Source organism: Aulonocara sp. 'chitande type north' Nkhata Bay, linkage group LG14 (assembly GCF_057382095.1).
Source record: "Aulonocara sp. 'chitande type north' Nkhata Bay isolate Kocher_YH1m ecotype deep benthic linkage group LG14, A_spYH_male_GT1.1, whole genome shotgun sequence".
Taxonomy (NCBI): domain Eukaryota; kingdom Metazoa; phylum Chordata; class Actinopteri; order Cichliformes; family Cichlidae; genus Aulonocara; species Aulonocara sp. 'chitande type north' Nkhata Bay.
The window spans coordinates 34,811,322-34,837,126 of NC_141357.1; the positions used below are offsets into that span (position 1 = coordinate 34,811,322).

The 25,805-nt window shown below is 39.0% G+C and overlaps 1 protein-coding gene across 3 annotated transcripts in view; it reads left to right on the plus strand.

Annotated features, from left to right (window-relative positions):
- caln1 (calneuron 1) overlaps positions 1–25,805 on the plus strand; it is a 59,449-nt gene that overhangs the window by 14,208 nt on the left and 19,436 nt on the right. For all 3 annotated transcript variants that reach the window (XM_086262293.1, XM_086262294.1, XM_086262292.1), the window contains 2 exons: positions 4,710–4,853; positions 12,231–12,343. In XM_086262293.1, coding sequence (XP_086118419.1) covers positions 4,710–4,853; positions 12,231–12,343 — 257 coding nt within the window. The remainder of the gene's footprint in view (positions 1–4,709; positions 4,854–12,230; positions 12,344–25,805) is intronic.

A 25,805-nucleotide genomic window follows, 5' to 3' on the forward strand; every position in this document is an offset into this window, starting at 1 on the left:
ATTGGGGCTGTGAAGTTTCACAAAATTGATCATAATCTCATAATATTTGAAAACTGCTACTTACAGAAGATCAAATGATTAACTGTATGCTTTGACCTTATGTGATCTCTTAGTCATGCTGTTGCTGAGTGAGGTTAGTACTCCAGGGTGAGAGTTGCATGAGGTCATTGACCTTTGGTTGCATGTGTGAATTTACAGAAACTCCTAGAGAGTCTTCATCTTTCAAGTTTTATGCAAATCAGATGACTTCATCTGTTACCACAGGGCAGCTTGAGAGAATTTAAACTAGTTCAAAAGTTTGAATTTCAAGACATAATGAATTTTTAAATCTTTTATGACTGAAAACTAAATTTATTGAACTATTTTCATCACACAGCTGACATTTCATTCAGTGTAATTCTGAAGGTGCACTGGGACAGTTCTAATGTAATAGCCCGGATGACAGACACCATAATATCAAATAGTATCGAAACACTCCACCACAAATTCAGATGAATATGCATCCACAGAGGCAGACCTGGGTGAGTTCAGTTTTTTCTAAAGGTTTTGTGAGGGTGGTGCAAGAAATTCTTCCTGGCTCTTCTTTCACAAAGCATGCTGAGTTAGAGCAGATGGCAGGAAGTCTACGGGTAATTTAGAGTTCCTTCAGCCAACCTGAAGAGAGACTCAAAGAGACACACAACAAACATTTCCAACTCCAGTGGGATAAAAGAAGCTGTTCCCACTTCTGTTTTCTACGAGCACCAGGACAGTTACCAATAGGGAAGAAACTGGTTGTGCAATTAGCGCGGAGAGTACCTGATGTATAGTTCTTGCATCCTGCAACAAACACAAAGAATCACACATACAGTCACACAGTTTTCAATAAACAACTCATCTGAGGAGGAGCTTGGGGAACTGTCCATGGTGCTGCCTGTGTTTTCCTTTACCCCAGTCACACTGGATAACACAGTACAGAATCCAATACTTAGTCATTAACACAGCACCAAACTCTAATAATAAGAATTGTTGTTGTTGTTGTTGTTGTTGTTATTATTATTATTATTATTATTATTATTATTATTATTTAAAAACGGTTAAAATTATAATTTAAAGTCAGGCAGCCTCTGAAAAATGTCTTCAGACATTTATCTAACAATGTAATGTTCATTCATTGTGTCTGCATCAATCAGTTATTTTATTCTCTCTGAAAATTGAAGTCAAACTGCACTTGAGGTATTATAAATATACCACTTAATTTTTTAATAATGTTCTTTAAACAATCCCACAATCCAAATCGGGCCTTTTGAGATTTCAGAAACAAAAAACATAATAAGAATTAGTGAAAAAAAAAATGAAGGTACAAATGAATAAAATCGGTTTTCTATGTAACACAAATATACAACAATTTGTTAACATTAAAAATACTTAAATACATTAAAACAAATACCATTTTAAAAATACCCATGTAATACTGTGTTGGGGGTATGAATATAAGACCTCTCTCTAACACAGGGAGACAGGCATCTGCTCACACACACTCTCTCACACACACACACACACACACCTACACTTACAACTAATTAGAATCATAAATCAATCATTTATGCATGAGGTACACTGCAGGCAAACTAATATGTATGCCTTTGATGTGATGGGTTGTTAGCATTTGTTTGTGTGTGTGTGTGTGTGTGTGTGTGTGTGTGTGTGTGTCCTGGGACACATTATTTCCAGAAAAGTGTCTCGTGTTCTTGCAAACGATGATGATGTTTTACATGCTCAGGACCAGCTGGTTGGGGAAGCAGTAGCGTGCCATTTTGAAAAAGGTCAACAGGGACAAAATCCTCTTATTTATCTACAGTTGGCACTCTTCTTTGCTTAATGGCACAATTCATTATTTACACACCATTTATCCTTTATTATTCCCAATCATTTGCGAGAAGATAAAATGCTTTTAGTGTGTTGCTTTGCAAAGCAGTTAATTGCAACACAATGTCATTTATTTAAGACTTTTTTTTTCTTTCTCATTTGTCATTAAAATATTTGCTATCATCCAACCATTTTTTGATTACTTTTATGCACTTGTGAGAATATTACAAAAACAAACACTAGCTACCATCAAATATACATTTTGTTTGCAGGGATTTGATTCTGAGTCTCGGATGTGATGTAAACTGATTGTGACTGTTTTTTATTGTTGTTGTTGTTACTTCCATAGTGATTTGGTAAATGTCCTCTGCTTTTACATTTCCTGGGAAGGATTGGGTTAAACCATGGTAAATGGCCTGCATTTGTGTAGCACTTTTCTAGTCCCTAAGGACCCCAAAGCACTTTACACAACCAGTCATCCACCCATTCACACACTGGTGATGGCAAGCTACATTGCAGCCACAGCCACCCTGGGGCGCACTGACAGAGGCGAGGCTGCTGGACACTGGCGCCACAGGGCCCTCTGACCACCACCAGTAGGCAACGGGTGAAGTGTCTTGCCCAAGGACACAACGACTGAGACTGTCCAAGCTGGGGCTCGAACTGGCAACCTTCCGATTACAAGGCGAACTCCCAACTCTTGAGCCACGATCGCCCCCATAAACCATCTACTGTGCTCTCCCGTCTCAAATTATTCAGTGCTCAACAGCGTGCTCATGCATGTCATGCAGTCATAGTGTTCTTCAGAGAAGTGACATTCCTCTTCTATTTAAAAAAAACACCAGACGCCTGTCCGAGACGGACAGGCGTCTGGTGTTTTTTCTCCCTTTCTCCCTTTTCTTACCATGCATCCTCTCTTATCTGTAGGCACACTTATGAAATATGTATTTATTAAAGCACAGTGAAGCCTGCTGACTTCTTTTACTGATGGCTTGATCACACATCAAGCAGTTACTGAACCAGCTGTGTAAAAATAAGGCATTTTTGTCTCTGGTCTGAGAATTGGTGAGCTCAGCTTCAGTTGCTCAGATGACTAAAGAAGTAATTTGGATGAGTGATGAAACGTTTCTCCTACTGAAAACGGTACATCCAGATAAATGGTATTGAATATGCATGTTCATTATCAATTTAAAGCTTTCTCAAATCATTCTATAAAGCAGAAACAGTTTTTATATGACGAACTTATTCTCTTATCAAATGATGTGACCAGTGTGGGAAGCCGCATCTAGGAAGTCACCGGGTAACATTTTGGGGTTTCTGGTGTATCTGGGTCAAGATTTTCTGATGGTCACTGTGTAAGAATGCAGATCCACTCATCCCTTGTCTTCACTACACTGTCTTCACTGCTTTACTACACATACATTCACACCTGTGGCTGTGGGAATAAACTTTTTTTTCGTTCTGTGATGATGAATGGTCCATTAACAGTGCAAAATTTTTACATACCTTGTGAGTTTAAAAACACTGTGCAATGATAAACGGTGGCGACAAAAGTAGTCCTTCTCTGACTGTATGTTTGCAGTCTTATTCAACAGAAGGCAAACTACACTGTAAAATGATCATTTAGCTGAATCAACATTGCTTTCAATCGCAAAAGGAGCTGAACGTTACACACGAGCTTCACCAAATTGGTATTTTCAGTTTTATTATTCCCCTGTAGTTTATCTTCCCTGCTGTTACATGTATTCTCATAAGCACTGGTGACTCGAACAGCCAGAACATGCTAAACCACACTACAGCAAAAAACAAGGCTTCAGTGTTTATTAGGCAACAACAAAGAAGGATGTTTAGCAGGATGGGAAGATGAAAATGTGTTTTTCTCTTATCTGTTGAATAGCATAGGTAGGGGTGTTATTCTACACAGTAAATGGTTCTATCGACTGAAGGAAAAATCCAATATCCTAAAGGTCACAAATTTAACGCTTATAAGGGACGAAAAGCAGTGAAGCAAGTCCCACTCTAACTACCTCTTTTAGCGTAGCTTTGGATGATTGAAGCAGACCTAATCTGCTCATTTTAGATTTTATGTTTTTATTCTTGGAGTCGACATAATATACAGTTAAAAATAATAATAATTTGCCTCATAATCGGCCTCAGTGCAGTTCTTAAGTTCATTCATTGACTTAAATGAACAATTTGAATGCCTTTTCTCTCCCACTTTGAGCCAAGTTTCTCCTGATTGGCTGCCCCTCATAGACAGAAGGTTTAAATAGAAGGTGGATTCAGCTTTTCTGTTCACAGCCAGAACTACATGTCTGCGTTGACCCTATTAGGGATATTAGAGCATTCTGAAGTGTGAACCTTTGGCTCAAATTGATTTCTTTTTTGTATACATTCCTCAAAAAGCGCCAATCAAAGATAATATCATATACCAGCAGGTTACAGTGGAGAAGGTGAAATCATGAAAAGCTGAGGTGACAGTGGCTGTGACAGCAGGTGGAGAAAATGAATCAATGGTCTGAATTGATCTTGTTAACTTGAGGCAGTGGTGCGAGACCAATTGCATCACACAGCCCAAAGCTAGGTCAGACAGGAAGTAAGGGAGAGGGAAGAAGATAGAGGAAGGACTATGGATGATGATGATGATGATGATGATGAATGAGGTGAAAGTTTGACTTCATTGAATGTATTGTGAAATAAAAGTCTCAAGAAGCATATCATTGCCAAAGAAAGGAATCCCAGAAATGCGAAAGACCAAGAAAAATAACTACGCTGAATAAGTGTTTGATTCCCCAAACTGGGAGCAGGAGGGGTAAGCCCTATTTATAGATGCTGAGTCGATATCCTGTTTGTCTTGGCAGAGATCAGAGAGGCGTTTAAGGTGCTGGATCGTGATGGAAACGGGTTCATTTCCAAACAGGAGCTGGGCATGGCCATGCGGTCTCTGGGTTACATGCCCAGTGAGGTGGAGCTGGCCATTATCATGCAGAGACTAGACATGGATGGTGAGTCACATGTACACACACACACGTAAAAATGCTCTGTGCAGTGCAGAATGGGATCCTCCCTCATGTGTTGCATAATAAAAATGTACACACCGTCAGTTTTTATTGTCTTATCAACGGGTAACTTCACAAATATCTACGGTAAACTGCAATATTTCTCTGTTCACTCTTTAGGCTTCAGATGCACTGATTACATCTCCCACCGTCTCATGCATAAAACATTTATTCATGCCTGCATGACTTTGTACTATTCTTGTTTTCAGCTACTTGCTTTATCCTCTTGACACATTGAATTATCAAAGTGAAATTGATGCCCAAGGAGAGCAAAGTAAATGAAGAAATTTGGAGATTAATCAAAAGTATGCATGCGTGAGATGGGCATAGTTTTTGTTGGTTAGGTGGGTTTTCACAATGGTTGCCCAGCAAGTACAATTTGTATAATGTCATTGTAGTTCCTTCATAACTTGACAGTCTGGTGTGTGAAAGTACATTTAAAAAAATGCATTATAACAACAACATGTATAAGATTCTTGCAACATAAAGAAATTAGCTGAGTTTTATTTCTGCAGCACTGTCCTCACCTGAGACATTTGAACTTTTTGTCCTCAGAGAGAACACTCTCAGCACCAAGAAAATACAAACTTAAGCTTTCTCTTCTTTTGCACAGAGCATTTCTGCCAATACGGTCGTCTACGTTAACTGTGACTGACATTTAATAAAGGGTAGACTCTTAAAATTATATAAAACTGGGATGGGAAAATGCAATATGCAAATGTCAGATTGCTGAAAAAATATTCACATTTTTCATGTTTCTATCAGAGGCTTTGATAAGTGCTTTTCAGTCTCAGAAAGAGTGGAATACTATAAATGTTCAAGGCTGAATATTAAAGTTTAAGAAGTTAGACTGCCTTTATGCTTCTGACTCATCCACCACAGAATCCCCGGAGACCCTAACTGCTGCTGTGCCTCAGGGCCGGATCTTGTTGCATCGTCTGCCGCAACCAGAAGTTGAGGTTACTTTTGTCACAGCAGCTTTTGTCACCAACGTCTAGAGCTGTTTGTTTATTTATTCCCTTTCTTGTCATTTATCTTAGTGTATTGAATCTGAGTTTGCTGTGGTTTCAAAAACCTCTTTTAATCAACTAGGTCAATTTGTTTGTATCGATAAATGTCTTTAGCAAAATACTGGGGATTTTTCTTTATTTGGGCAGTATTGAATGCTGGAGCTGGCTGAATACAGAGTCAGGATACAGTCTAATTTTGAAAATGAACATAGAATAAGGTAACTCGGATCAAAAAAGAGATGGCACTAATGCAGGAGGCCAGTAGACATGGAACTGTGGAGTACTGGGAGCTTAACTGGAAATGTTATGGGTATTGTCATCTGCCAACACACACATCAAATCCTGCATGAGCTAAATGACCTCAAAGAAACACACAGTGCACAAACAAATATAAGAAAAAAATTCAGCACATGTTGTTTGAAAGAAATTATTTTGCAATTCAGCAATTCTCTTCTCGTGTGTATGTCCAGCAATGTATTGATGAAGAGCGTCAAGGGGGCGCTGAATGAGGGAGAGTAAGGGTATTAGCAGATGAGTGGGAATGGATGATGGTGATTGTATCCTGGCCAGGTGGGCAGCTGTGAGGCTCTTTCACAGCCATTGATTCTTTGCCCAGCTGCCAACTCCAGCTGATCTCCAGAAGATACTGATCGGTTATGTGTTCTGCTTCTCTCTTCTGCCAAACCAATCCATGTGATAGTTGCTGAGCTCTGTTTGCCCTTCATGCAGAGGTGTGACTCCTCTTCTTTGTTCCTAATCACAGCATTGCACCAGTCTTTGTTGTTCACTCAGATTACACTTGTTCTTTGTTGTACTGATAATGGTCATGTCTTCAATCTGTCAATTCTGAATACCAACATTTGCTTTTATTCCCTCCTGTCATTTGCCTGATTTGTTATCTTTACATTGAGCAGGATTCTGCATATTTCTTTAATAATTCATTGTTCTGTTTCCAGCTGAAATGAAATGCTTGGTTGTGACATAACACAGGAAGAAACTGTTCAAAAGCAGGTGGCTTGGGCTATGACAGACACAGAAAGTGACTCAGCGACTTTGTGCATAATGTTCAGCTGTCAGAAACTGCGGATACATCAAAATGGGAGCTGAGATGCAACTGTGGTGTTTTAGGGAAGAGTGAATTACCCTGTACTGTGGTTTGTTTGTTTTTCTTTGAGGCTTTGTGCATGTTTGGTACAGCATCGAGGAATAATTTAAACAGTAGTAATTATCAAATTGGACAATCAACATGGCTTGTTGTCATTCAGTTTGCACACGAGTTTTTATCTGGTTTATCTTCTGTAATGGAAGTAAAAAGTTTGGGTGCTACTAAAACAACTGAACTAATGCATGTGTTAATGCACGTTGTAGAAGTATTCATGCACACAGGCTTGGAATTACATAAACCGATACAACAATGTAGCAAGAAGCAAACTGAACACATTGTTTCCCAGAGGAGCTGCCTTCCTGACAGCACCACTGGGGAGAAACACCTTCTTAGAAGTGGAGGGAATAAAATGTACAACACTGGGGTAAACGATTTAATGCTCGCTGTAGTAATATGCACATAAATCAGTGGATTTTGTGTGTATTGCTAAATCCTGAGATTGTTCATAGCTCCGCTTTCTCACACTGGAGATAATTTTTTAATGCCCTTAATTTTTTTTTTTACTGTTTTCAATTTCTGCAGGTTCATGCTTTCTTTTGGTTTTCAGACATTAAAGCTCTATATTCTTTATAGTTTTCTTTAAGCGTGTTATTTTTGGCTTTTTCGTGTTTATGAGGTTTTTGTTGTCTGTACCTTTTTTAGTTCTTGTTGATACCTTTTGTGTTGCCATTGTGTTTCTTCAATTTTGTCTCCTTGTGTCAAGTTAGTCTTGTTTTTCTGTTCTATTTGGTTGTTGTTGGGTTTTACTTCCTTTGTCTTGTTTTCTATATTCGTTTTAGCTCTCCTCCCACCTTTTACCTCTCCCCTTGTTATCTGACATATGCACACAAATCAGGCATAACACTGTGACCACCTCCCTAATATTGTGCTGGTCACACTACACTAGACTCCTGAAGATGTGTTGTGTATCTGGCACCAAGATGCTGGCAATAGATCCTTTGAGTCCTGTAAGTTATGCGGCGGGGCTTGATCAAACTTGTTTGTCCAGTACATCCCACAGATGCATGATTGGATTGAGCCTGGGAAACTTTTGAGGCCAAGTCAACACCTGAAACTCACTTTTGTGCTCCTCAAACCATTTCTGAAGCACTTTTCCTTTGTGGCAGGGCACATCATCCTGCTGAAAGAGGCCATAGCCTTTAGGGCAGGGGTGGACAATTCCAGGCCTCGAGGGCGGGCATCCTGCAGGTTTTAGATCTCACCCTGGCTCAACACACCTGAATCAAATGATTAGTTCATTACCAGGCCTCTGGAGAACTGCAAGACATGTTGAGGAGGTAATTTAGCCATTTGAATCAGCTGTGTTGGATCAAGGACACATCTAAAACCTGCAGGACACCGGCCCTTGAGGCCTGGAGTTGCCCACCCCAACTTTAGGGAATACCGTTCCCATGAAAGGATGTACATCGCCTGCAACAATGATTAAGTAGGTGGTAAGTGTCAAAGTAACATTCATATTCAACATAAATGGCAGAAGCCAAAGTTTCCCGGCAGAACATTCCCCAAAGCAGCACACTGCCTCGGTTGGCTTGCCTTCCTCTTATAGTGCATTTTAGTAGCAGGTATTCCCCAGGTAAGTACCCGACCAGCCACATGATGTGAAAGAAAACACGATTCTTCAGACAAGGCAATCTTTTCCATTGCTCCATGGTCCAGTTCTGATCCTCACATGCCCATTGTTGGTGCTTTTGGCAGCTGACAGGGGTCAGCCTGCCTGCAGCTATGCAGTCTCATCCAAACTGTAATACATTGTGTATTCTGACACCTTCCTATCAGAACCAGCATTGACTTTTTCAACAATCTGAACAACGGTAACTCGTCCGTTAGATCGGACCACACAGGCCAGCCTTTGCTCCCCACATGCATCAGAGAGCCTTGGTTGCCCATGACCCTGTCTCTGGTTCCCCACTGTTCTTTCATTGGGCCACTTTTGATATATGCTGACCACTGCAAACTGGGAACACTCCACAAAAACTGCAGTTTTGGAGATGCTCTGATCCATTTGTCTAACATTCACAATTTGGCCTGTGTTTAGACTCACTCAGATTGCTTGCCTTTTTCCCCCCCCTGCTTCTAAGACATGAACTCTGAGGGCAAAACATTCACATGCTTCCTAATATAACCCACCTGTTAACAAGAGCCATGATAAAGAGACATCTTTTGTTATTGTTTTAGTGGTCACAATGTTATGCCTGATCTGTGTATATATTATCTCCTATTGTCCTTTGTCATGTCATCCCTCTTTGCGGTTTGTTTCCTTGCCCTGTGTGTTATGATTTTTGTACATTTTGGATTCCCTGCTCTGTGAATTGGATTACCTGTGAGTGATCAGCATTAAAGGTGGATTTTGAGTTTATTTTCTGTCTGCCAAGTTCTGCATTTGGGTCCACGATCTGCCTTCCATGCAGCAAATCCTTAAGAGTCACTTTAACTCACTTTTTAGTTGATGGGTTTCTGAGGAGCTGTCAAAAGAGAGCGGAAAGTTTTAAAAATGTTACATTTTTGACATGACAGACAAATTGAGCAAACACAGAGAGGCAAAGATTTCAGTGACAAATTAATTTAAACCACATTTCTCAAAGATATCAGTCAAAAAAGAAAAGTTACCACCTATGTTCAGTAGTTTAGGCGTACTAGTTAAAAGTAGTAGGGGGAGGATTTTGGATTATTCCATAAGGTTTAATGTTTGTAGGTGTTATGGTTTGTGTGTTTAACAGTGTCTGTCCTACTTGGACCTCAAATCAAATTGACACAATCGTACGGGCATCTCAGGGCATCTCACATGGCCCCAAATGCCTTCAACAGCTAATTAACAGCTGACACAACCATTTAATGCAAGTTATTCCCCAGCTTACATTCTCCTTTTTCCTTTTTTATCACATTCTTTTACTATTTACAGCATTAAAAAGAAAATAACCTTCTAAAAAAAGAAAATAAAGGAAAACTTTTCTTTTAATTCTTTAAGCCCATCAGTTCGTTCCAGTAAATGCAGACTGTCACTCCTGGGAAAGCAGGTGGCTGAGTGGAGTGCTATTTTAGTCATTACTTCAGAGCTACTTTAGAATTATTCATTCTGAAGCGGTTTCCTTCATGCCCCCATGCTTTGTGAGGAGCTTCTTCATATTCCCTAGAGCAGAAAATATCCTAGGATTGCCGCAAACAGGTATTTAACTCGCTGATCATTCGTTCATTCATTAATTTTTTTCTGCCCACTTGATTTCCACTCTGGACCTCCAGGGGGGCTGCAGCCTCTGCAGTGCAGAGTGCACCTTGTGTGGGAGGTGCATGTTACAATATGGCATATGGAGTATTATGATTCATCTTTGGTATTGGTGGTGGTGTCTTTTTTCCTGAGATGCTTTAGTCTTACCTAGTATAAAAACAATAGTGGCGCTTTAAACAACTTCCCATAACATGTGTGTATACTAGTCTGTTCTAAATGTATGCATGATTGTTTTTCATCCTGTCTTACCTTGAACCCTTTCACCCAGTCCACCTTCACCTCTACTGTCATCCATCCATCTTCCAAGCTTGACATCCTCGAATCCTGATGTTGCTTCATCTGGCCTGTAGCCCTGCATTTGCCCTGCTGAATATGTATGGGCAGAAGTCAATGACATGTTACTGTGCCAAGCATCCTCCAGAGTGGGTGTCGCTATTGAAGGGAGTGGTAGGGGCAGATAGAGGTGTCCTGCATCAGTAACTTTCCACTGACAAGGCCCGATACTCATCTGCACATAAAGCAGGAGCAGGTGGGAAGAAGAGAGAAGAGCAATTAGTTTACAACAGTGACAGAGAAACACAGGACACAAAAAAGAAAAGAAAGACAAACTAGGTTTTGAAAGACCAAAGATGACAAAGAATTCAACGTGTTTTGTTGTTCAAAATCAACTTTCTCTTTATTTAGGTTTTATGTCATGCCTTTGTTCAATAGGACTGAATTCAGAGTGTGTCTGTGAGCAAATTTATTTGAAATCCGGAAACTGCAATTCTCTATGGGCTTTGGTGATTTTGTTTCCAACTCATCTCATTTTTCACAATTCCCATAACCTATAATGTGCAGCAACTATTGTCAGTGTAGGTTTGGGTCATTTAAACACTGAAACTATGAAACCGGGCAAACGCTACAGAGGGAAGATAATGAAACCCTGCTGGGGGTTTCATTATATAAGACAAAAAAGGCTATACATTTAAGGGCATTCAGCTGGATCAATATAAAACTCTGATCTGTTTGTTTGAATTGTTCCCGTCTTCAAAGTTTTGATGCTTTGTTCTGGCAGTAGCTGTAACAACTATCAGCAGGCATCTGAGATCAGTGCTGCTGGAATTGATGTTCACGGCAGGACTCCATGTTTTGAGTGATGAAGTAGCTGCAAACTTTGATCTGCTCCACAGTCTGCATTATAGATCTAGTCAGAACTCAGTTTTTTTTCTTATGTCTCATCTCAATAGTAAATGTCATATTGAACTGTGACAGCGCAGCATCCAGAATTCTGTTTATGGTGGAACAACACTTTCTCCCACACATTGTAGAAACCTTTTGAATCTCCAGAGGCCTCAAGACTGTCTATACATTCACTTTTTTCCAAGAGGCCAGTCAAACTGGCCACATTCTTAATAATGCATAAATTAACTTTGTATTTAAACTGTAAAAACTGCACCCTCCACATGCTTTTTAATGAAAAGGAAGTTGCTGCATAGATCAAAATTTATTTTTTCTACCAGGCTGTAAATATGTGTATTTGTCCTTGATGTAAATATGTAAAAATTATTTATGTTTCTGTTCTGTGTCTTATGTACTGTTAGTTTGTATATGTGTCTTCTTGCTGCTGTTACACCCAAATTTCCCCTTGTGGGACAATTAAAGGATTATTCTATTCTATTCTATTCTATTCTACTATATCTGCCACAAGTGGCCATTAGAGGAACTGCACTTGATTTTTCAGCTCCACAGGTTCCTGCTTACTAATAACTGCTTTCCTTTGTGCATCTGCAGCTCACAGAAGAAAAATAAATCACATTATAGGATAGAAAACAACTAACGATGATGGATTTTATTATTGGGAAAATTTTTAGATGTTTGTTAGATGACAAATGCCATGAGTGCTTCGTCATTGATCAACAATCTGTCCTCTCTTTCACCATCAGGGGACGGGCAGGTTGATTTTGAGGAGTTCATGACGATTCTTGGTCCCAAGCTCCTCTCATCTGAAACAAGAGAAGGCTTTCTGGGCAGCACAATCGATACCATCTTCTGGCAGGTAAATCTTGATTCTTTTTTACCTTTATTCTCTGTCACACATCTGTTTTGTTACCACTTCTGAGTCATGAAATGAACTGGATGTGATGATGAGACAGATGCTATATGTCTGAGCTGAAATATAAATGCAGCATCATTCTTCTACATCTTTGTTTTAACTGAAAACCAAGGAGCAGGATTTTTAAATCTGTTTACAAAAAAAAAGCTGCATGTTGGTCCAGGAATGCTGTCCTCAGTCTACTGTTCTCAGCCTCCTGTTATGTTGCGGGTCAGATTGACCCAGAACAGAAGAGATGTCACATGTCATCTGCATCACTAAAGGAAATGAAAAAAATCAAAATTATACAAGAAAATAATCAATGCCAGGGTTTCTCACACTTTTGGATGAGTAAACATGCACGGGTCAAATTGACCCAGGAACATAATTGGTGTTCCTGGAAACCAACATAACAGGAGGGTTAAAAAGTGTGGTCGAGTTTGTCTGGTTTCCTCTAGATCTCTCACATTACATTACATGATTGGTTACTGCATCATTACGGCGCAAATGATGACCAACTGAAAAGGTACATTTTAATTTTAGTATTAAAGAATTAAAAAATAACAAAACACCAATGCCAAATTAACCTAATTACACTAATTAACTGTACTATGAAAGCAAAATAGAGCTCATATATATTCTACATCTTTAATGAAGCTGTGCAGAGTTTTAATTATTTTTGTTCTTACGCAATCAACTCTGTGAATATATTTTAGATTTTATGTTCCCGAAAAAGAATATTTGTGTTAAAGTGACGACATCCTGGAGCAGCTAAAGTGTGACGTGTCTTCTGTGCACTAATGGATTCTGCAGTGAAATACAGTCTTCTGAATTTAACTCCATTTCCAGATTTTTTCAATCCTTTTTTGAAGGGCAGTGCAAATATATATCCATCCATCCATCCATTCGCTTCCGCTTATCCTTTTCAGGGTCGCGGGGGGCGCTGGAGCCTATCCCAGCTGTCATAGGGCGAGAGGCGGGGTACACCCTGGACAGGTCGCCAGTCTGTCGCAGGGCTGCAAATATATATATATATTATATATACTGATCTCCGTTGAGTTGTACTGTGACCGACTCACAGCATAAAGGGGTTTCAGAATCTGAGAACAGTAGTAAAAAATGTCTGAGTAAAATAGTTTTGCTTTGAGTGAGCTAGAGTGTTTAACACACACAGACACACAATAGAATGGAGGACAGAGCCTGAATGGGCATGTAGACAAATCTGGTATGTGTGAGAGAAAGAGCAGAGCATTTGGCACTGATAGTAACACTTGGCAAGCCTGCCCCCCTGATGTAATCATCAGCTTGACCCAGGCTTTTTCTCAGGGGAATGAGCTTATGGTTTACACCGTGAGGACACAAGTCTTTAGAGGTATGAGTGCAGGACGGCAAATGTACTGCCAGCCACATTTGGCCGATGCAGTGACCTTGGCTTGTAAAGAAGAGCGGTTGGCTTGAAACAGTGTGTTTCTTTTTTTTTTTTTTCAACCCCTCAAGTAAAACTGGTTGTGGTTTACGGTTTGTTACTCCTGCACTAATAAACCCACATTTCAAGTCAAGACGAATGCCCAGACGCAGAAATCAAACACCTCATCAAATGTGTGGAGCACATTCAGAGGGAAAATGCACTGCAGACCATCTTTTATCATAATAATTTCTTCACTCACCTCACAGATGATTACTTGCTTGAGACATTACAATTTTGTGCCTAGTTTATTTTATTGTTAATAGTGTATAACTGAGCCTTATTCAAAGAATTTGCTTCAGTGTTCCTCTTTGAATACATAAGTGTTTTTTTCCTAATTATTAGAATATTGGAGTAGATGTTGAATTTTTTACCTTGCATCCTAGTACCAGGGTGTTAAAAGTGATTTTTATGAAATATCTCAATAAATCTTGCATCCACTCTGCAGACAGTAACATGCAGTGTTTTCTGTTTGGTGGGACAATTGAAAAATGAAAATGATCTTAGCAATGCAAGTATGCATGGAGAAAAATAACACTATCAGCTCAAAAGCCTTCCCATCAGTTCAGCAGACGCTGAATAAACCATCAGCTGAGACAACTCATGCTGCTGGCTCATTATGTCCCACTCATTAAGATTCAGAATCAGCACTTCAAATCAACAGCTCTTACATGCTTAGAAAAATGCAATTCCTTTGTGGTCGTAAACAACAGGATAAAAAAATATATCACATTCATTTAAAAAAAAAAGAAAGAGAGAGAGAGAGAGACAGGGAGACAGTAGAAATGTTTTTTTTCCTTCTTGCTGACAATGATGCTTAATGCATTATAGTTTTACTCGCTGAAGATGCACAATTCAGTGCCATTAACAGGAAAGAAACATAATGACTATGTGAAATGTGAAAGATGTGGTAGAGATGAACCAAGAGCACATTATGAGTGTTTGTTGGTTTTTACTGCAGTAAAAATAGGCTGTTGAAGAAAATAACATCTGTTGTTTCAGCCCAACCATATTTCAATAGAAGTTGTTGGAGACAAAACAAATGCTAAGGAGAGTTGGTGTCAGATATAAACTGTAATCTTTAGTTCCAAATTAATGCTAGCTGTGATTTGCATCGGGCATAATGTGCAAATTGTCAGAGAATGCAAAGTCTTTAGCCATAATAAGCTTTTTAGTCGAATTCCACCCATATTTTTTACCTAACTAGAATTGCAGGATGTTGGAGTCAGTCCTAGCTGGGCGACGAGCAGGGTACAGCCTGAACATGTGTAATACAAAGACGCTGACAGCTGTTCACACCAACAGCTAATTTAGAATCAACCTAATATGTTTTCAGACACGTGAGAACATGCAAACTCTACACAGCGGACCAAGAGGTACAAACCCATGGTATAAAATGACATTGCTAACCATTTCATTATGGTGCCAAGGTAAAGACCTTAAAATATTATGCAGCACAACCCAGTCTGGCAGAACCAGACTGAGGGAAGATGGTTAAGGTCTACAAAAACTAGAATGATAGGGAAGTCAAGAGAGGAGAGCAAAGACTAAAAAAATAAGTAATAATAAAACAAATAAATGATATAGTAAGTCAGTCAGCTAATATGTAATTTTTATTTTCCCCATAATGGTAACTTAGAGAAACTGGCACAAGTATAGTTCAGGAAACAACAAAGTAAATATAATACTCCACTACATTAGGAAACGGTATACTGTATGTGGAAAGTTGGGCTTCAATAATGACATTCATAATTCTCATCATGACGTAAAACATTTTAAATTTTCAGTAGCTTTTAAAACCGTTGAATATATAACAGTTAAGAATAATTTCAATGATATAGACTCACAGCTGCAGATTTGTCAGTTTTATATCCATGAGGCAGATTCCCCAAAGCTCTGTTGAATGGAGATCTGTAGAGGTCATCTAAGTACATGGAGCTCATGCAGAAGAAACCAGTAGGAGGTGATTTGAGCTTTGTGACATGGTCCGCTAGTTTGCTAGAAGCAGTGATCAGATTGGTACACTGTGGTCACAAAGGGATAGTTAGGTTTCACCATTTAAACGATGCTCACATGGTACCAAGGGGCCTAAAGTGCCAAGAAAATACCCCCCACACCAGTAGACCATCAACAGGATGAACCGCTAATAATAGACAGGATGGAGCCATGCATTCATGTTGTTCATACTCAATTCTGAGGCTATCCTCTTAATGTTGCAGAATAGCTCGAGACCCATCAGACCAGAGACCGTTCAAGCCCATCTGCTTGAGGGTTCAACATGTTGTGTGTTCAGAGACATACCGTGGTTGTAATAAATGGTTATTTGAGTTGCTGTTGCCTTCCTATCATCTCAAAGCATTTTCACCCAGAGAACTGCCACTGTCTGGATAATTCCTTTACCTCATTCACTATAAACTCTGCACATGGTTGTGCAGGAAAATGCCAACAGATCAGGAGCTTCTGAAATAATCAGACCAGCCTGTCTGTCAACAACAAGGATGTTATGCTTACCTTTCTTACCATTCTGATGTTCCGTTTTACATACTTGCACTGACCATGTCTACATGCCTAAATGAACTGAGTTGCTATCCTGTGATTGGCTCCTTAGACATTTGCAGAGAGTTAAGAGCCGTTGAAGAGAGGTACATAACAAAGGGGCTGGTGAGTGTAAGTTCAGGTATAACAGTGATGTCTGCAACTGAATAGAAATCTTTAAAATCTTTAGAATATAGTATGTAGTCCCATGGACTGGACCTGAGGAGTCAAGAAATTTGTTCTGCCTTTACAACCAAGTAAAGCAGTCTCTGGCTGTATAGTATATGCTTACTATATGTTTCCCAGAACCTTTCCCAGACATGCTTTATATAACTTTTTATAATTATGCTTATAATTATTAGAATTAACATCCTTCAAATCTTGAACTTTACATTGATTTGGCACATCTTAATAATTTGCTTTGATGGAAGCAATATATTCAATAATCGTGACAAGGAAACAACGTGCACAATACTGATAATATTTTCGCTGTAGGCATTTTGTGCAACACTTAAACAAATTCAGTTTTCAAAGCATTTTACGGAGTACACTTTCCTTCTTTGCCAGCATTTGTTTTCTGTGCTCGTCCATCAGAGCAGAGCGGGATTCGTTCAGCAGGAGTGTGACACAAGCACACCCTGCACTCAAATGAACCTTATATTTTGTTGTGGTTCAGTCCTTTTGAACCCTGAGAGTAGCTCTGTTCTTGACTTGGAAGAGAGATTTTTTCATTCCAGCGATATCAAGCAAAGTGTCACATCCTCACCAGCTGGGGTGATGGGATAATGATTCACTCGCTGTCACACACTCACTTTCCTACTCACCCGTATCTGCTCCTGAACAGTTTGTTAATGTATCTAATTATCCCATTGGATAATTATGAGCTTGTATTTTAACAACTGCAAACATTAAAGTTGTTTTTTTAAGTCAGCAGCAGCAGCCTGATTAACAAGACAAACGAATAGTAAACAAAACAATGAACATTCGAAAAATCGTTTTTCAATGCCTGCTTGATTGAGATCAACATTATTTTAAATTTTCATTTTTCATGTGCAAGCACTTAATTCCTTCAACTGAAAATTACTGAAGATGTATGGAATACTTGTTATATAAGATCAAAGCTCCTCTGCACTTTAATTGCAGGTCAGTGTACCTTGCATTGTGCTAATTAATCCCTGAGTAGGATGGTGACTCACCAGTGAGAATAGTAGAAATGGAGTCAGATCTGGTCAAACGCAGTGTGTTTCCTCTTTGTGCACTTGAGATTTATCAGTTTTTAATTAGTGAACTTCAAGGTAATAGTGTGTACCTTTTCAAGGATCATAAAGGTACAATAAAACTTACTTATTTGCACCATTTCTCAATATTAACTATACCCATATGTTTTGAAATTTATATTCTGTTAAACAAAAATAAAAAAAAGAATTTAATAAATTTCATTCAATAGACCATAGATTCTCTATCAGTCTTGTATGTCAGTGGCACGGAGTTACACTCTTTCCTAACAGCAAGAAGGTCTTTTTACTTTTGGGGTTTTCTTCAGGTGTTCTGGTTTCCTTTCAATTCAGTTCATAATTGTAACTTGGTGTACATGTTGATATGAATTGGATAAAGCTTTAGAGCAAGAGATTTTGGAACATGTACAAAATACATGAATTAGTGTTTTTGTGTGCATTTTATTTAAAGGTACTGTTGCATTAGCATATAAAATTGTAAAGTTTGGTTTCTGTAAGTTGCAAACCACAAGGGTAAAAAAAAGCAGACCTGTGAAGGGTTCATCAGTTGGCCTCTAGAGCATACGCCCAAATGGCGAGTAAAACGTTATTTTCTTAGCCTACGTGCAACAAAATAACACCCTGCACTGGTACTAAATCCAAGGAAGCTTATGATAATGTTTGCAGTTTTTCAAGCCATGTAAGCAGTTCTTGTTCGGGAAAACTTGGCAGACACTTTCATGGTCCCAGACCTGACAGCATTAAAAAATAAAAAAATAAATAACAGTTTAGTTTGTCTAACGCTTTGGTACTGCTGAATAAGCTGTTTGTGAACAGCAGCAACAAACATTATATTCAGGTTCCAACATTTTACACTTGGTCAACAATCACACCAACCATAATAGACAGTCCCGTGTGTGTGTGTGTGTGTGTGTGTGTGTGTGTGTGTGTGTGTGTGTGTGTGTGTGTGTGTGTGTGTGTGTGTGTGTTTAAACAGCTTTGAGGACCAAAAACTGGCATTCCACTGTACTTGTACCCCACAACTATCACTTGTGGGGACAAAGTTGTTTTAGTTTTCCTCATTTTTGCACATTTTTCACGCATAAAGTTAAATAAACTGAACATGAGGAAGATGATCAGGGATTTTAAGTTGTTTTTTCTTCACTGTGACACTCTAGAATGTATTTTTACATTTTTACAAAAATCAAAGGACCACTGTCAAAAAATAAAAACTATACCAATAGCCTTTCTCAGAAGTAAAACTGGCAGCCAGGAGAAATGAGTGACCAGGTTTCCTGTACCTCTTTGACAGGACACCAGGGGTTTTCTTATTTTAGAGCTATTTACCCTATAATTACCCCATGTGCTGCACACCCACTTTAAATAAGAAAAAAAATACACCAACAAAGTTTGGCTGTTATTGTTTAGCCTTCTGGCATGTAATTTGTTTCTTTCTTTCATTTATGATGATTTCTTTATTTTTTCTTAAAGGTAATAAGATAATGTTTTTTTCCTTATCACGTTGATTTATTATGGGCTGTTTCCTTTAAGCTTAGAGACAAAGTCATTTAGTCCAGTCAAGAAACCGAAGTATCTCCAGTGTTGTTCTTGTTATTTGGTTGATGCTAACTGACCGTGTCTTAAAGTCATATTTGTATACAATGTAACTCCACAGAACCGACTTGTAGTGCCTAATGTGAATACAAGTGTTAATGTAATCAGTGTTATTTCAATAGAATAGATCTTTATAAGTTTTATTTGTCGATCTTTTTTCTACTTTTAAAGACAAAGAGACAATACACATAAAAACTAGTTTTATGTGGTAATGCTAAATATAGCAGACCCTGATTTGGGTCTTTTTTTGTTTATTTTAAACCAATATGTGTCAGAGTGCCTCTGGGTGCTTTAACCCTGTGATAAAATATTACATCCCGCAAAAATGTCAGCTAATCTTCCCTGAAAGTTATTTTTGATGGAGAGACTTTAGTGTTGGTTTCTCTGAGGTGTAGCATGGTTTGGAGAGCAAATGTCAGGAGGAAGCAGTGCACAGCAGAGAGGTGTGAGGAGCAGTCAGTCTAACGAACAGGTATTCACCTCCAGGTCATGAGGACTCCTCAAATGAACTGAAGCGTGAGAGGACTTTGCTTTTTTTTTTTAGGCTGCATGTTGATCAGAAAACAAACCGCAGCCTGGACTGTAAAGTGTTGTTTACATGTTAGAACTGTTGGGCAAAAAATTTGTACCTGGTGATTTTGTAGACCTTAACTAAAAATTACTTTTAAACTACCACAAGTTAACAACTGTAAGTTGCTATGCACTGCTGTTCCTTCTTTCTAGATATGAGTGAGTTTGAAAGAGCAGTTAAAAGGATGCTGGGTTCTGAAACATAATCTGTTTCTCAATAGTGCAAAAGCTGTTCCTCTTTCTCAGCAATATATGCCTCTGGCATTTTGTTACACGTGACCAAATAATCGTTTATTATTAAAATGCAAAATGTTACAGTTGGTACGTTCCATAACACATTATCAGAAGTGCTTTTTAACGTAAGTCTACCAGTCATGTTAAAGTCATGGTGAAGAATCCAACTCCGGACATTTAGACATGTGGCCTGTCTGGCTTGTAAATGGAGATTTTTGCCTTAAATCAGATCCATTAATCATCTTTTTTTTCTCCCCTTGGCGCCAGGGCACAATCTTGGATTTATAATGACTTTAGAAAATCATCTGTGATGAATAATATGCATGTCACAATGATTTTTCTTGAGACATTTTAGATTAGGTTAATATTTGTGTTGGCCCCTGCAGAGTTACCCTGGAAGTGAAAGTCTGCCATGAGCGCTGTAATTGTTTCTGTGCTATGGTTGTCTCTGTGGTGTATGTAAAGATCATATGCAATATCATATAATAGGCTTATTCCAAATGGGATGTCCAGGTCAATTTCATTTATCAGTTGGGATGGTCAAATTCTTATTACAAACTTTTATTGCATCGAATACAGTGGCTTGCACTTTTCAGTTATTTATTTGTGAAAAATGTTTGGAATCATGTATGATTTTCGTTCCACTTCTCTCGTGTGCACCACTTTGTGTTGGTCTTTCACGTGGAATTCCAATAAAATTGATTCATGTTCGTGGCTGTAATGTGACAAAATGTGGAAAAGTTCAAGGGGGCCGAATACTTTTGCAAGTCACTGTATTCCTATCATATATTAAAAATATATTTTTAACAGCATTAGTGGTTTTATGTTTTTTATTCAGTTCCCCTTTGTTTTGTTTTTCCATCTAGCTTTTGCAATAAAAGAAAATGGTTGCAGTTTTCAGCAAAGTGGCATCATAATTTAATCAAAATCTTGTTTTTGAGACTGGCTAAATCTGCTGGTGCTCTAATCTGCCTGCTTTACTTTCTGATAATGCTCTGCATCTGCTAAATGGGCCCGTTATGGACCAATGGGCTTGTTGAATGTTTCAACAAGCCCATTTGCTGCTGATTAGTTAGTAAAAATAATATCCAAAAACATCCGAGCCTTTGAAAGATTTCTGCAGGTACCCACCAAAAGGGAATGGTTTGTAGGAATGTTTTTGAGGCTTTTCTCCTGCCTCAGATTGTTGTGTAAGTGTTCTGTCAGATAGTGCTAACAACACAACAACCACTCACAGCAAAGCATCCGTCCACATGACATTTCTTTTCTGTTATTTATCTGGTCATACACTGCTTACACATGTCTGTGGTTTTGTTGTTGAAGTTGAATGTTTAACATAAACCTCTGCTGTACTTGACTTTAGCTTGACTTCCTGTGCCCATGCAGGTAGAGCCTTCAATAATATCCATGCCTTAGTAATACAGCAGGCTTGAACTGATTCAGGATCAGCGTTTGAATTTGCCAAATAGATACATTTGATAAATGTCCTCAATCATTTTCTTTTTTCTTTCACATTCATTGCAATGATTAGTTATAATTCCAAGTTTCTCAGATTGCCTTGCTAAATTACTGAAATTTAAATAAGATGTCTGCTGATGAAGAACTGCTGACTGTCAGATGTCCTGCTCCAGGCAGGTAGTATGAGAAGAGCCAGCACTTCTCTAACAAGCAGCTGCTGGGTGCTTGATAGATTCAAGGCCAACGTGCAGGATGTAAACAAATTCTAAGGGCGTTCACTCACCGGCTGGGAAGGCTGAGACGAGCGAAAAATCACTTTCCCTCGCCAGGCATGGCCTTGAATGGCAATGAAGGTGGCACAGAGACACAGCGTTACAGACAGCTAATCAACACCCACACGTGTGCACACGCATGCACATGTTCTCCGTTTCGTTCCATATGCCTAATCATCCTCCTTCCAGCAGTCTGATCTACTCTAATGTGATCCTCCTCACATTGAAGCACAGAGGTTGGGGGGTGAATTATAGAGGATTATCAAAGTGAAAATGACTCAATTTGTCTCATGCATCAAGAAGGGCATTACTTTTGATCCCTGGCCAGAATCTTTTCCTTGAGGCCGTCAGTGCCTTTGCGAGACAGAAATGTATTTTCACGATGACCTCCACCTGAGTTTTCAATGCTGACTTTGAATGAGAGCAAGCAGTAATCTCTTCATGCTTAAAAAAGAAGCCAGTGTTGTAGTACCAAAAACTGTAGTTCTTCAAGTCAAACCCTTCAGTGTTACCAAGAACAACTTCAGCCATAAAAATGGCATCTTTAGAGCCTAAATGGTTTTATCTCCATGTGAAATTTCCCTCTTTGTGGCCATTTTTATTCTTTTGAGCCTTAAAGCTTTGGGCGTGGCCATTGTGATTGACAGGTACACCATTACAGGTTGCTGTAGCCAATCACAGTGGCTCCACTTCCTGAATAATAATAGTAAAATAATAATAATAACTTCATTCAAATAGTCAAAGGAGCTTGCAAAGAAAAGCGTCTGGACTTCTTTAAGTTGCTTGAAGACGTTTCACCTCTCATCCGAGAAGCTTCTTCAGATCTAAGGTCAAATGGTGGAGAGTCCCAGATTTAAACCTAGTGGGAGTATCCCCCCACAGAGGGACAAAAGGACCCCCTGATGATCCTCTAATCGCCTGAGCCAAGGTGTGAAACTGAGTGTGGGTCCCAATCAGCCAGAGTTTCGGGTGAGCTCATTGTGAAACCTGGCCCCACCTTATCATGCGATTTCCTGAGGTCAGATGGCCCAGGATGTGAGTGGGCGTTAAGGCGTCTGGGGAGGGATCTCAAAACTGGATTATAGATGGCAGACAGTTGGTGTCGTAAACCACCGCCTCTGTTCAAAGATGGTCGCTCACAGTGGACATAGATGGCTTCTTTCATAGAATTAGTGCTTCACAGTTTGAATAATTCAATTTCAATTCAATTCAATTTAATTTAAACAGCGCCAAATCACAACAACAGTCGCCTCAAGGCGCTTTATATTGTAAGGTAGACCCTACAATAATAGATACAGAGAAAACCCAACAATCATATGAGCCTCTATGAGCAAGCACTTTGGCAACAGTGGGGAAGAAAAACGCCCTTTTAACAGGAAGAAACCTCCAGCAGAACCAGGCTCAGTGAGGGGCGGGGCCATCTGCCACGACTGGTTGGGGAGAGAGACAGAAGATGGGAGAAAAGACACGCTGTGGAAGCGAGCCAGAGATTAATAACAGGTATAAAAGTATACAAGTAATAAAAGCTACACATTAAAGATAAGTGTATGCAACAAACATATACACACACATAATCAACCACATGGCCTCACATTCATTCCAAAATACACATACACACAACTGAACTGAACCTTTCAACTGTCTTTGGGCTGTCGGTGCCTTTTAGAGTGTTTTTTAATTACCTGATAATTTGCTGACTTCTTTTTTGGGCTGTAAGCTACACATCAGTGTTCCAATTTTGGTTTGTGTTATTTTAGTCTGCTACTTGGCACTTATTAGCAGGTATTAGTGTCTGTGTGATCCAGTTATACGGTCTTTGGATGCCGCTTATTAACCAAGTGTTAATAAGTTAGCACTCCATCTTCATTTCTAAAATTGTCACATCCGTCTCCTAAGGACAACAGAATGCATCATGTCAGAGGGGCTGCTTCCATCTGTAGTTGGCACATTGGTTTTATTGTTTGTTGGCTGTTTTCATTTTTCTTTTTACGTAATCTTTGGGAACGCTGACACTTTTCTCGAGACACCTCACCTCATGTTGCTATTGATTATAAAGTGGCAGGTTGCAGTAGGATTATGACTTTATTTATTGGTTAACAGAAATATATAACATAGAATACGCTGTATCAGTACGACCATTAATAGTAGTAAAACTTTAAAGCCTTAAACTTACTGTATCTACATCCATGCTGTTCGTGATGAACACTATATTGCTACTGTACTGTTGAGTCAGGCTGATAACTTTTCTTCTCTTAGCTCTGAAACAAGAAAGCTGCTGTTTGAAGTTTTGCTGCTCGTGGAAAAGCAGCAGCAAGCACCCTCAGGCCTCCTGCTTCAACTCTTAATTTGATTCCTGCCTCTGCCTGCTCCCTTCATCATTTGGAGCCTCGTGTTTTTTTTTTTTTTTTGTGTACACTATGACATTTTTGTTCCTCTTCCTTCATCCTAACTCACGCTCCTTATGTTCCATGTAGCTTTAATTGCGTGTGAGTCAGCTTGGCTCCTTCAGTGATTCACTTCATTACAGCTCTTTCTCATCCACGATGCAGCTCTGAGAAGTGTCAGCACCACATCACTGTATTTTCTGCACAATTGCTTGACTTAAAATATGCACAAAATTGCATGTGCGCGCACACACACACACACACACACACACACACACACACACACACACACACATATACTGTGGAGGAGCATTTGTGTTATTGAGTGTCCAGAATTTTAATGATGTGTCTGCCAATCAGAATAAATTTCTTTGACTACATTACACTGACACTGATTTACTTGAGGCGATCTTATTCATTTTTATCTACCAAGCAATCACAGCGTATAGCCCTATTTAGATATATATGGAGAAAATCATTTGTCAGCTAAATGTAATCAAAAAGACATAGGTCTGTTTCCCACTATTCATCATTTCACAGCGCTGTACTTTTATCCTCCGAGCTGCACTTCAAAGTCCCATCAGGCCTGCAGACAGAAAGGATGAAGAGTGAATATGGATGTATAGGACTTCAAAAGATTTGCACCCCATTCACAAAACCTTCTTTATTTATTTATTTATTTATTTACACTTTTAAGTACAGGCTTGGTGATGCAGTCCTTGACATACTGAAAAAGAACACCTTATGTGACATTTCTTTGAAGATGATTTTAATTTCTGCAACACAAATAAGCAGGTGGGTAGACAGATCTCTCAGCTTTCCCCTGCATCTACAATGACGTTGAATGTTTTCTTTGGGGAATTATTACATTGGTGCTTCTCCAACTTTTTCCATGTTGCAGACTAAAAAAACAAAATAATTTTTTGTGACAATCTGCAAAATTTTCATTTTGCAGTACCTTATAAACTGTATAAACTGAACTTAAATTGAAGGTTTCGATGGAAGTTAGAGTTGCCTATGTTGCACTAGCCGATATAAGAAAACTTCTCTGTTTGGATCGAGCTTTAATTAGATTTTTCTACCACTTTAAGATGAGAAATACAATATATAACCAGTCGTCCTTTAGCAGGGGTCCTGCTACACCGTGGGTTTAATTAAACCATGTTTTAATCTGTACTATCAGCTATTGAACTGCAATTCAATGCCAACACCTCCAAGTAAAATTGTGCTTACGATTTATTTGGTTGTTTACATTTCTTCCTCATCTTTGTGTGTCTCTCGCTGTACTTCATTCTCATATCTTTTATCTCTCTTCCCTGCTGTCTCCTCTGTTGTTCATTCTTCTGCAGTAAAAGGTAATGAATTACATGAGGCACACCACATAGATCCACTGAAAGCCAATAATGAGGGCAGTGACCCTCAGGCTGCTCCTGTAGTCTGCTCCAGTACAGGGGTTAATGGGAGTAATCTCACCTTGATTAATCATACTAACAGTAATTGGCTATTGGTAGCTTTCTAAGTGGCCTTAGGCATTTTCCCTTCTTCCCGTATTTTCCTCAAACTGTCTGTGAAATAAACTGTCTAAAGTCTGCTGTCCTGATCCAAGTATCATGCCAGGATTTGCAGACTTTAAGTGCCTAATATGAACATTTATCTGCAACTGTTCAATCAGATATTACT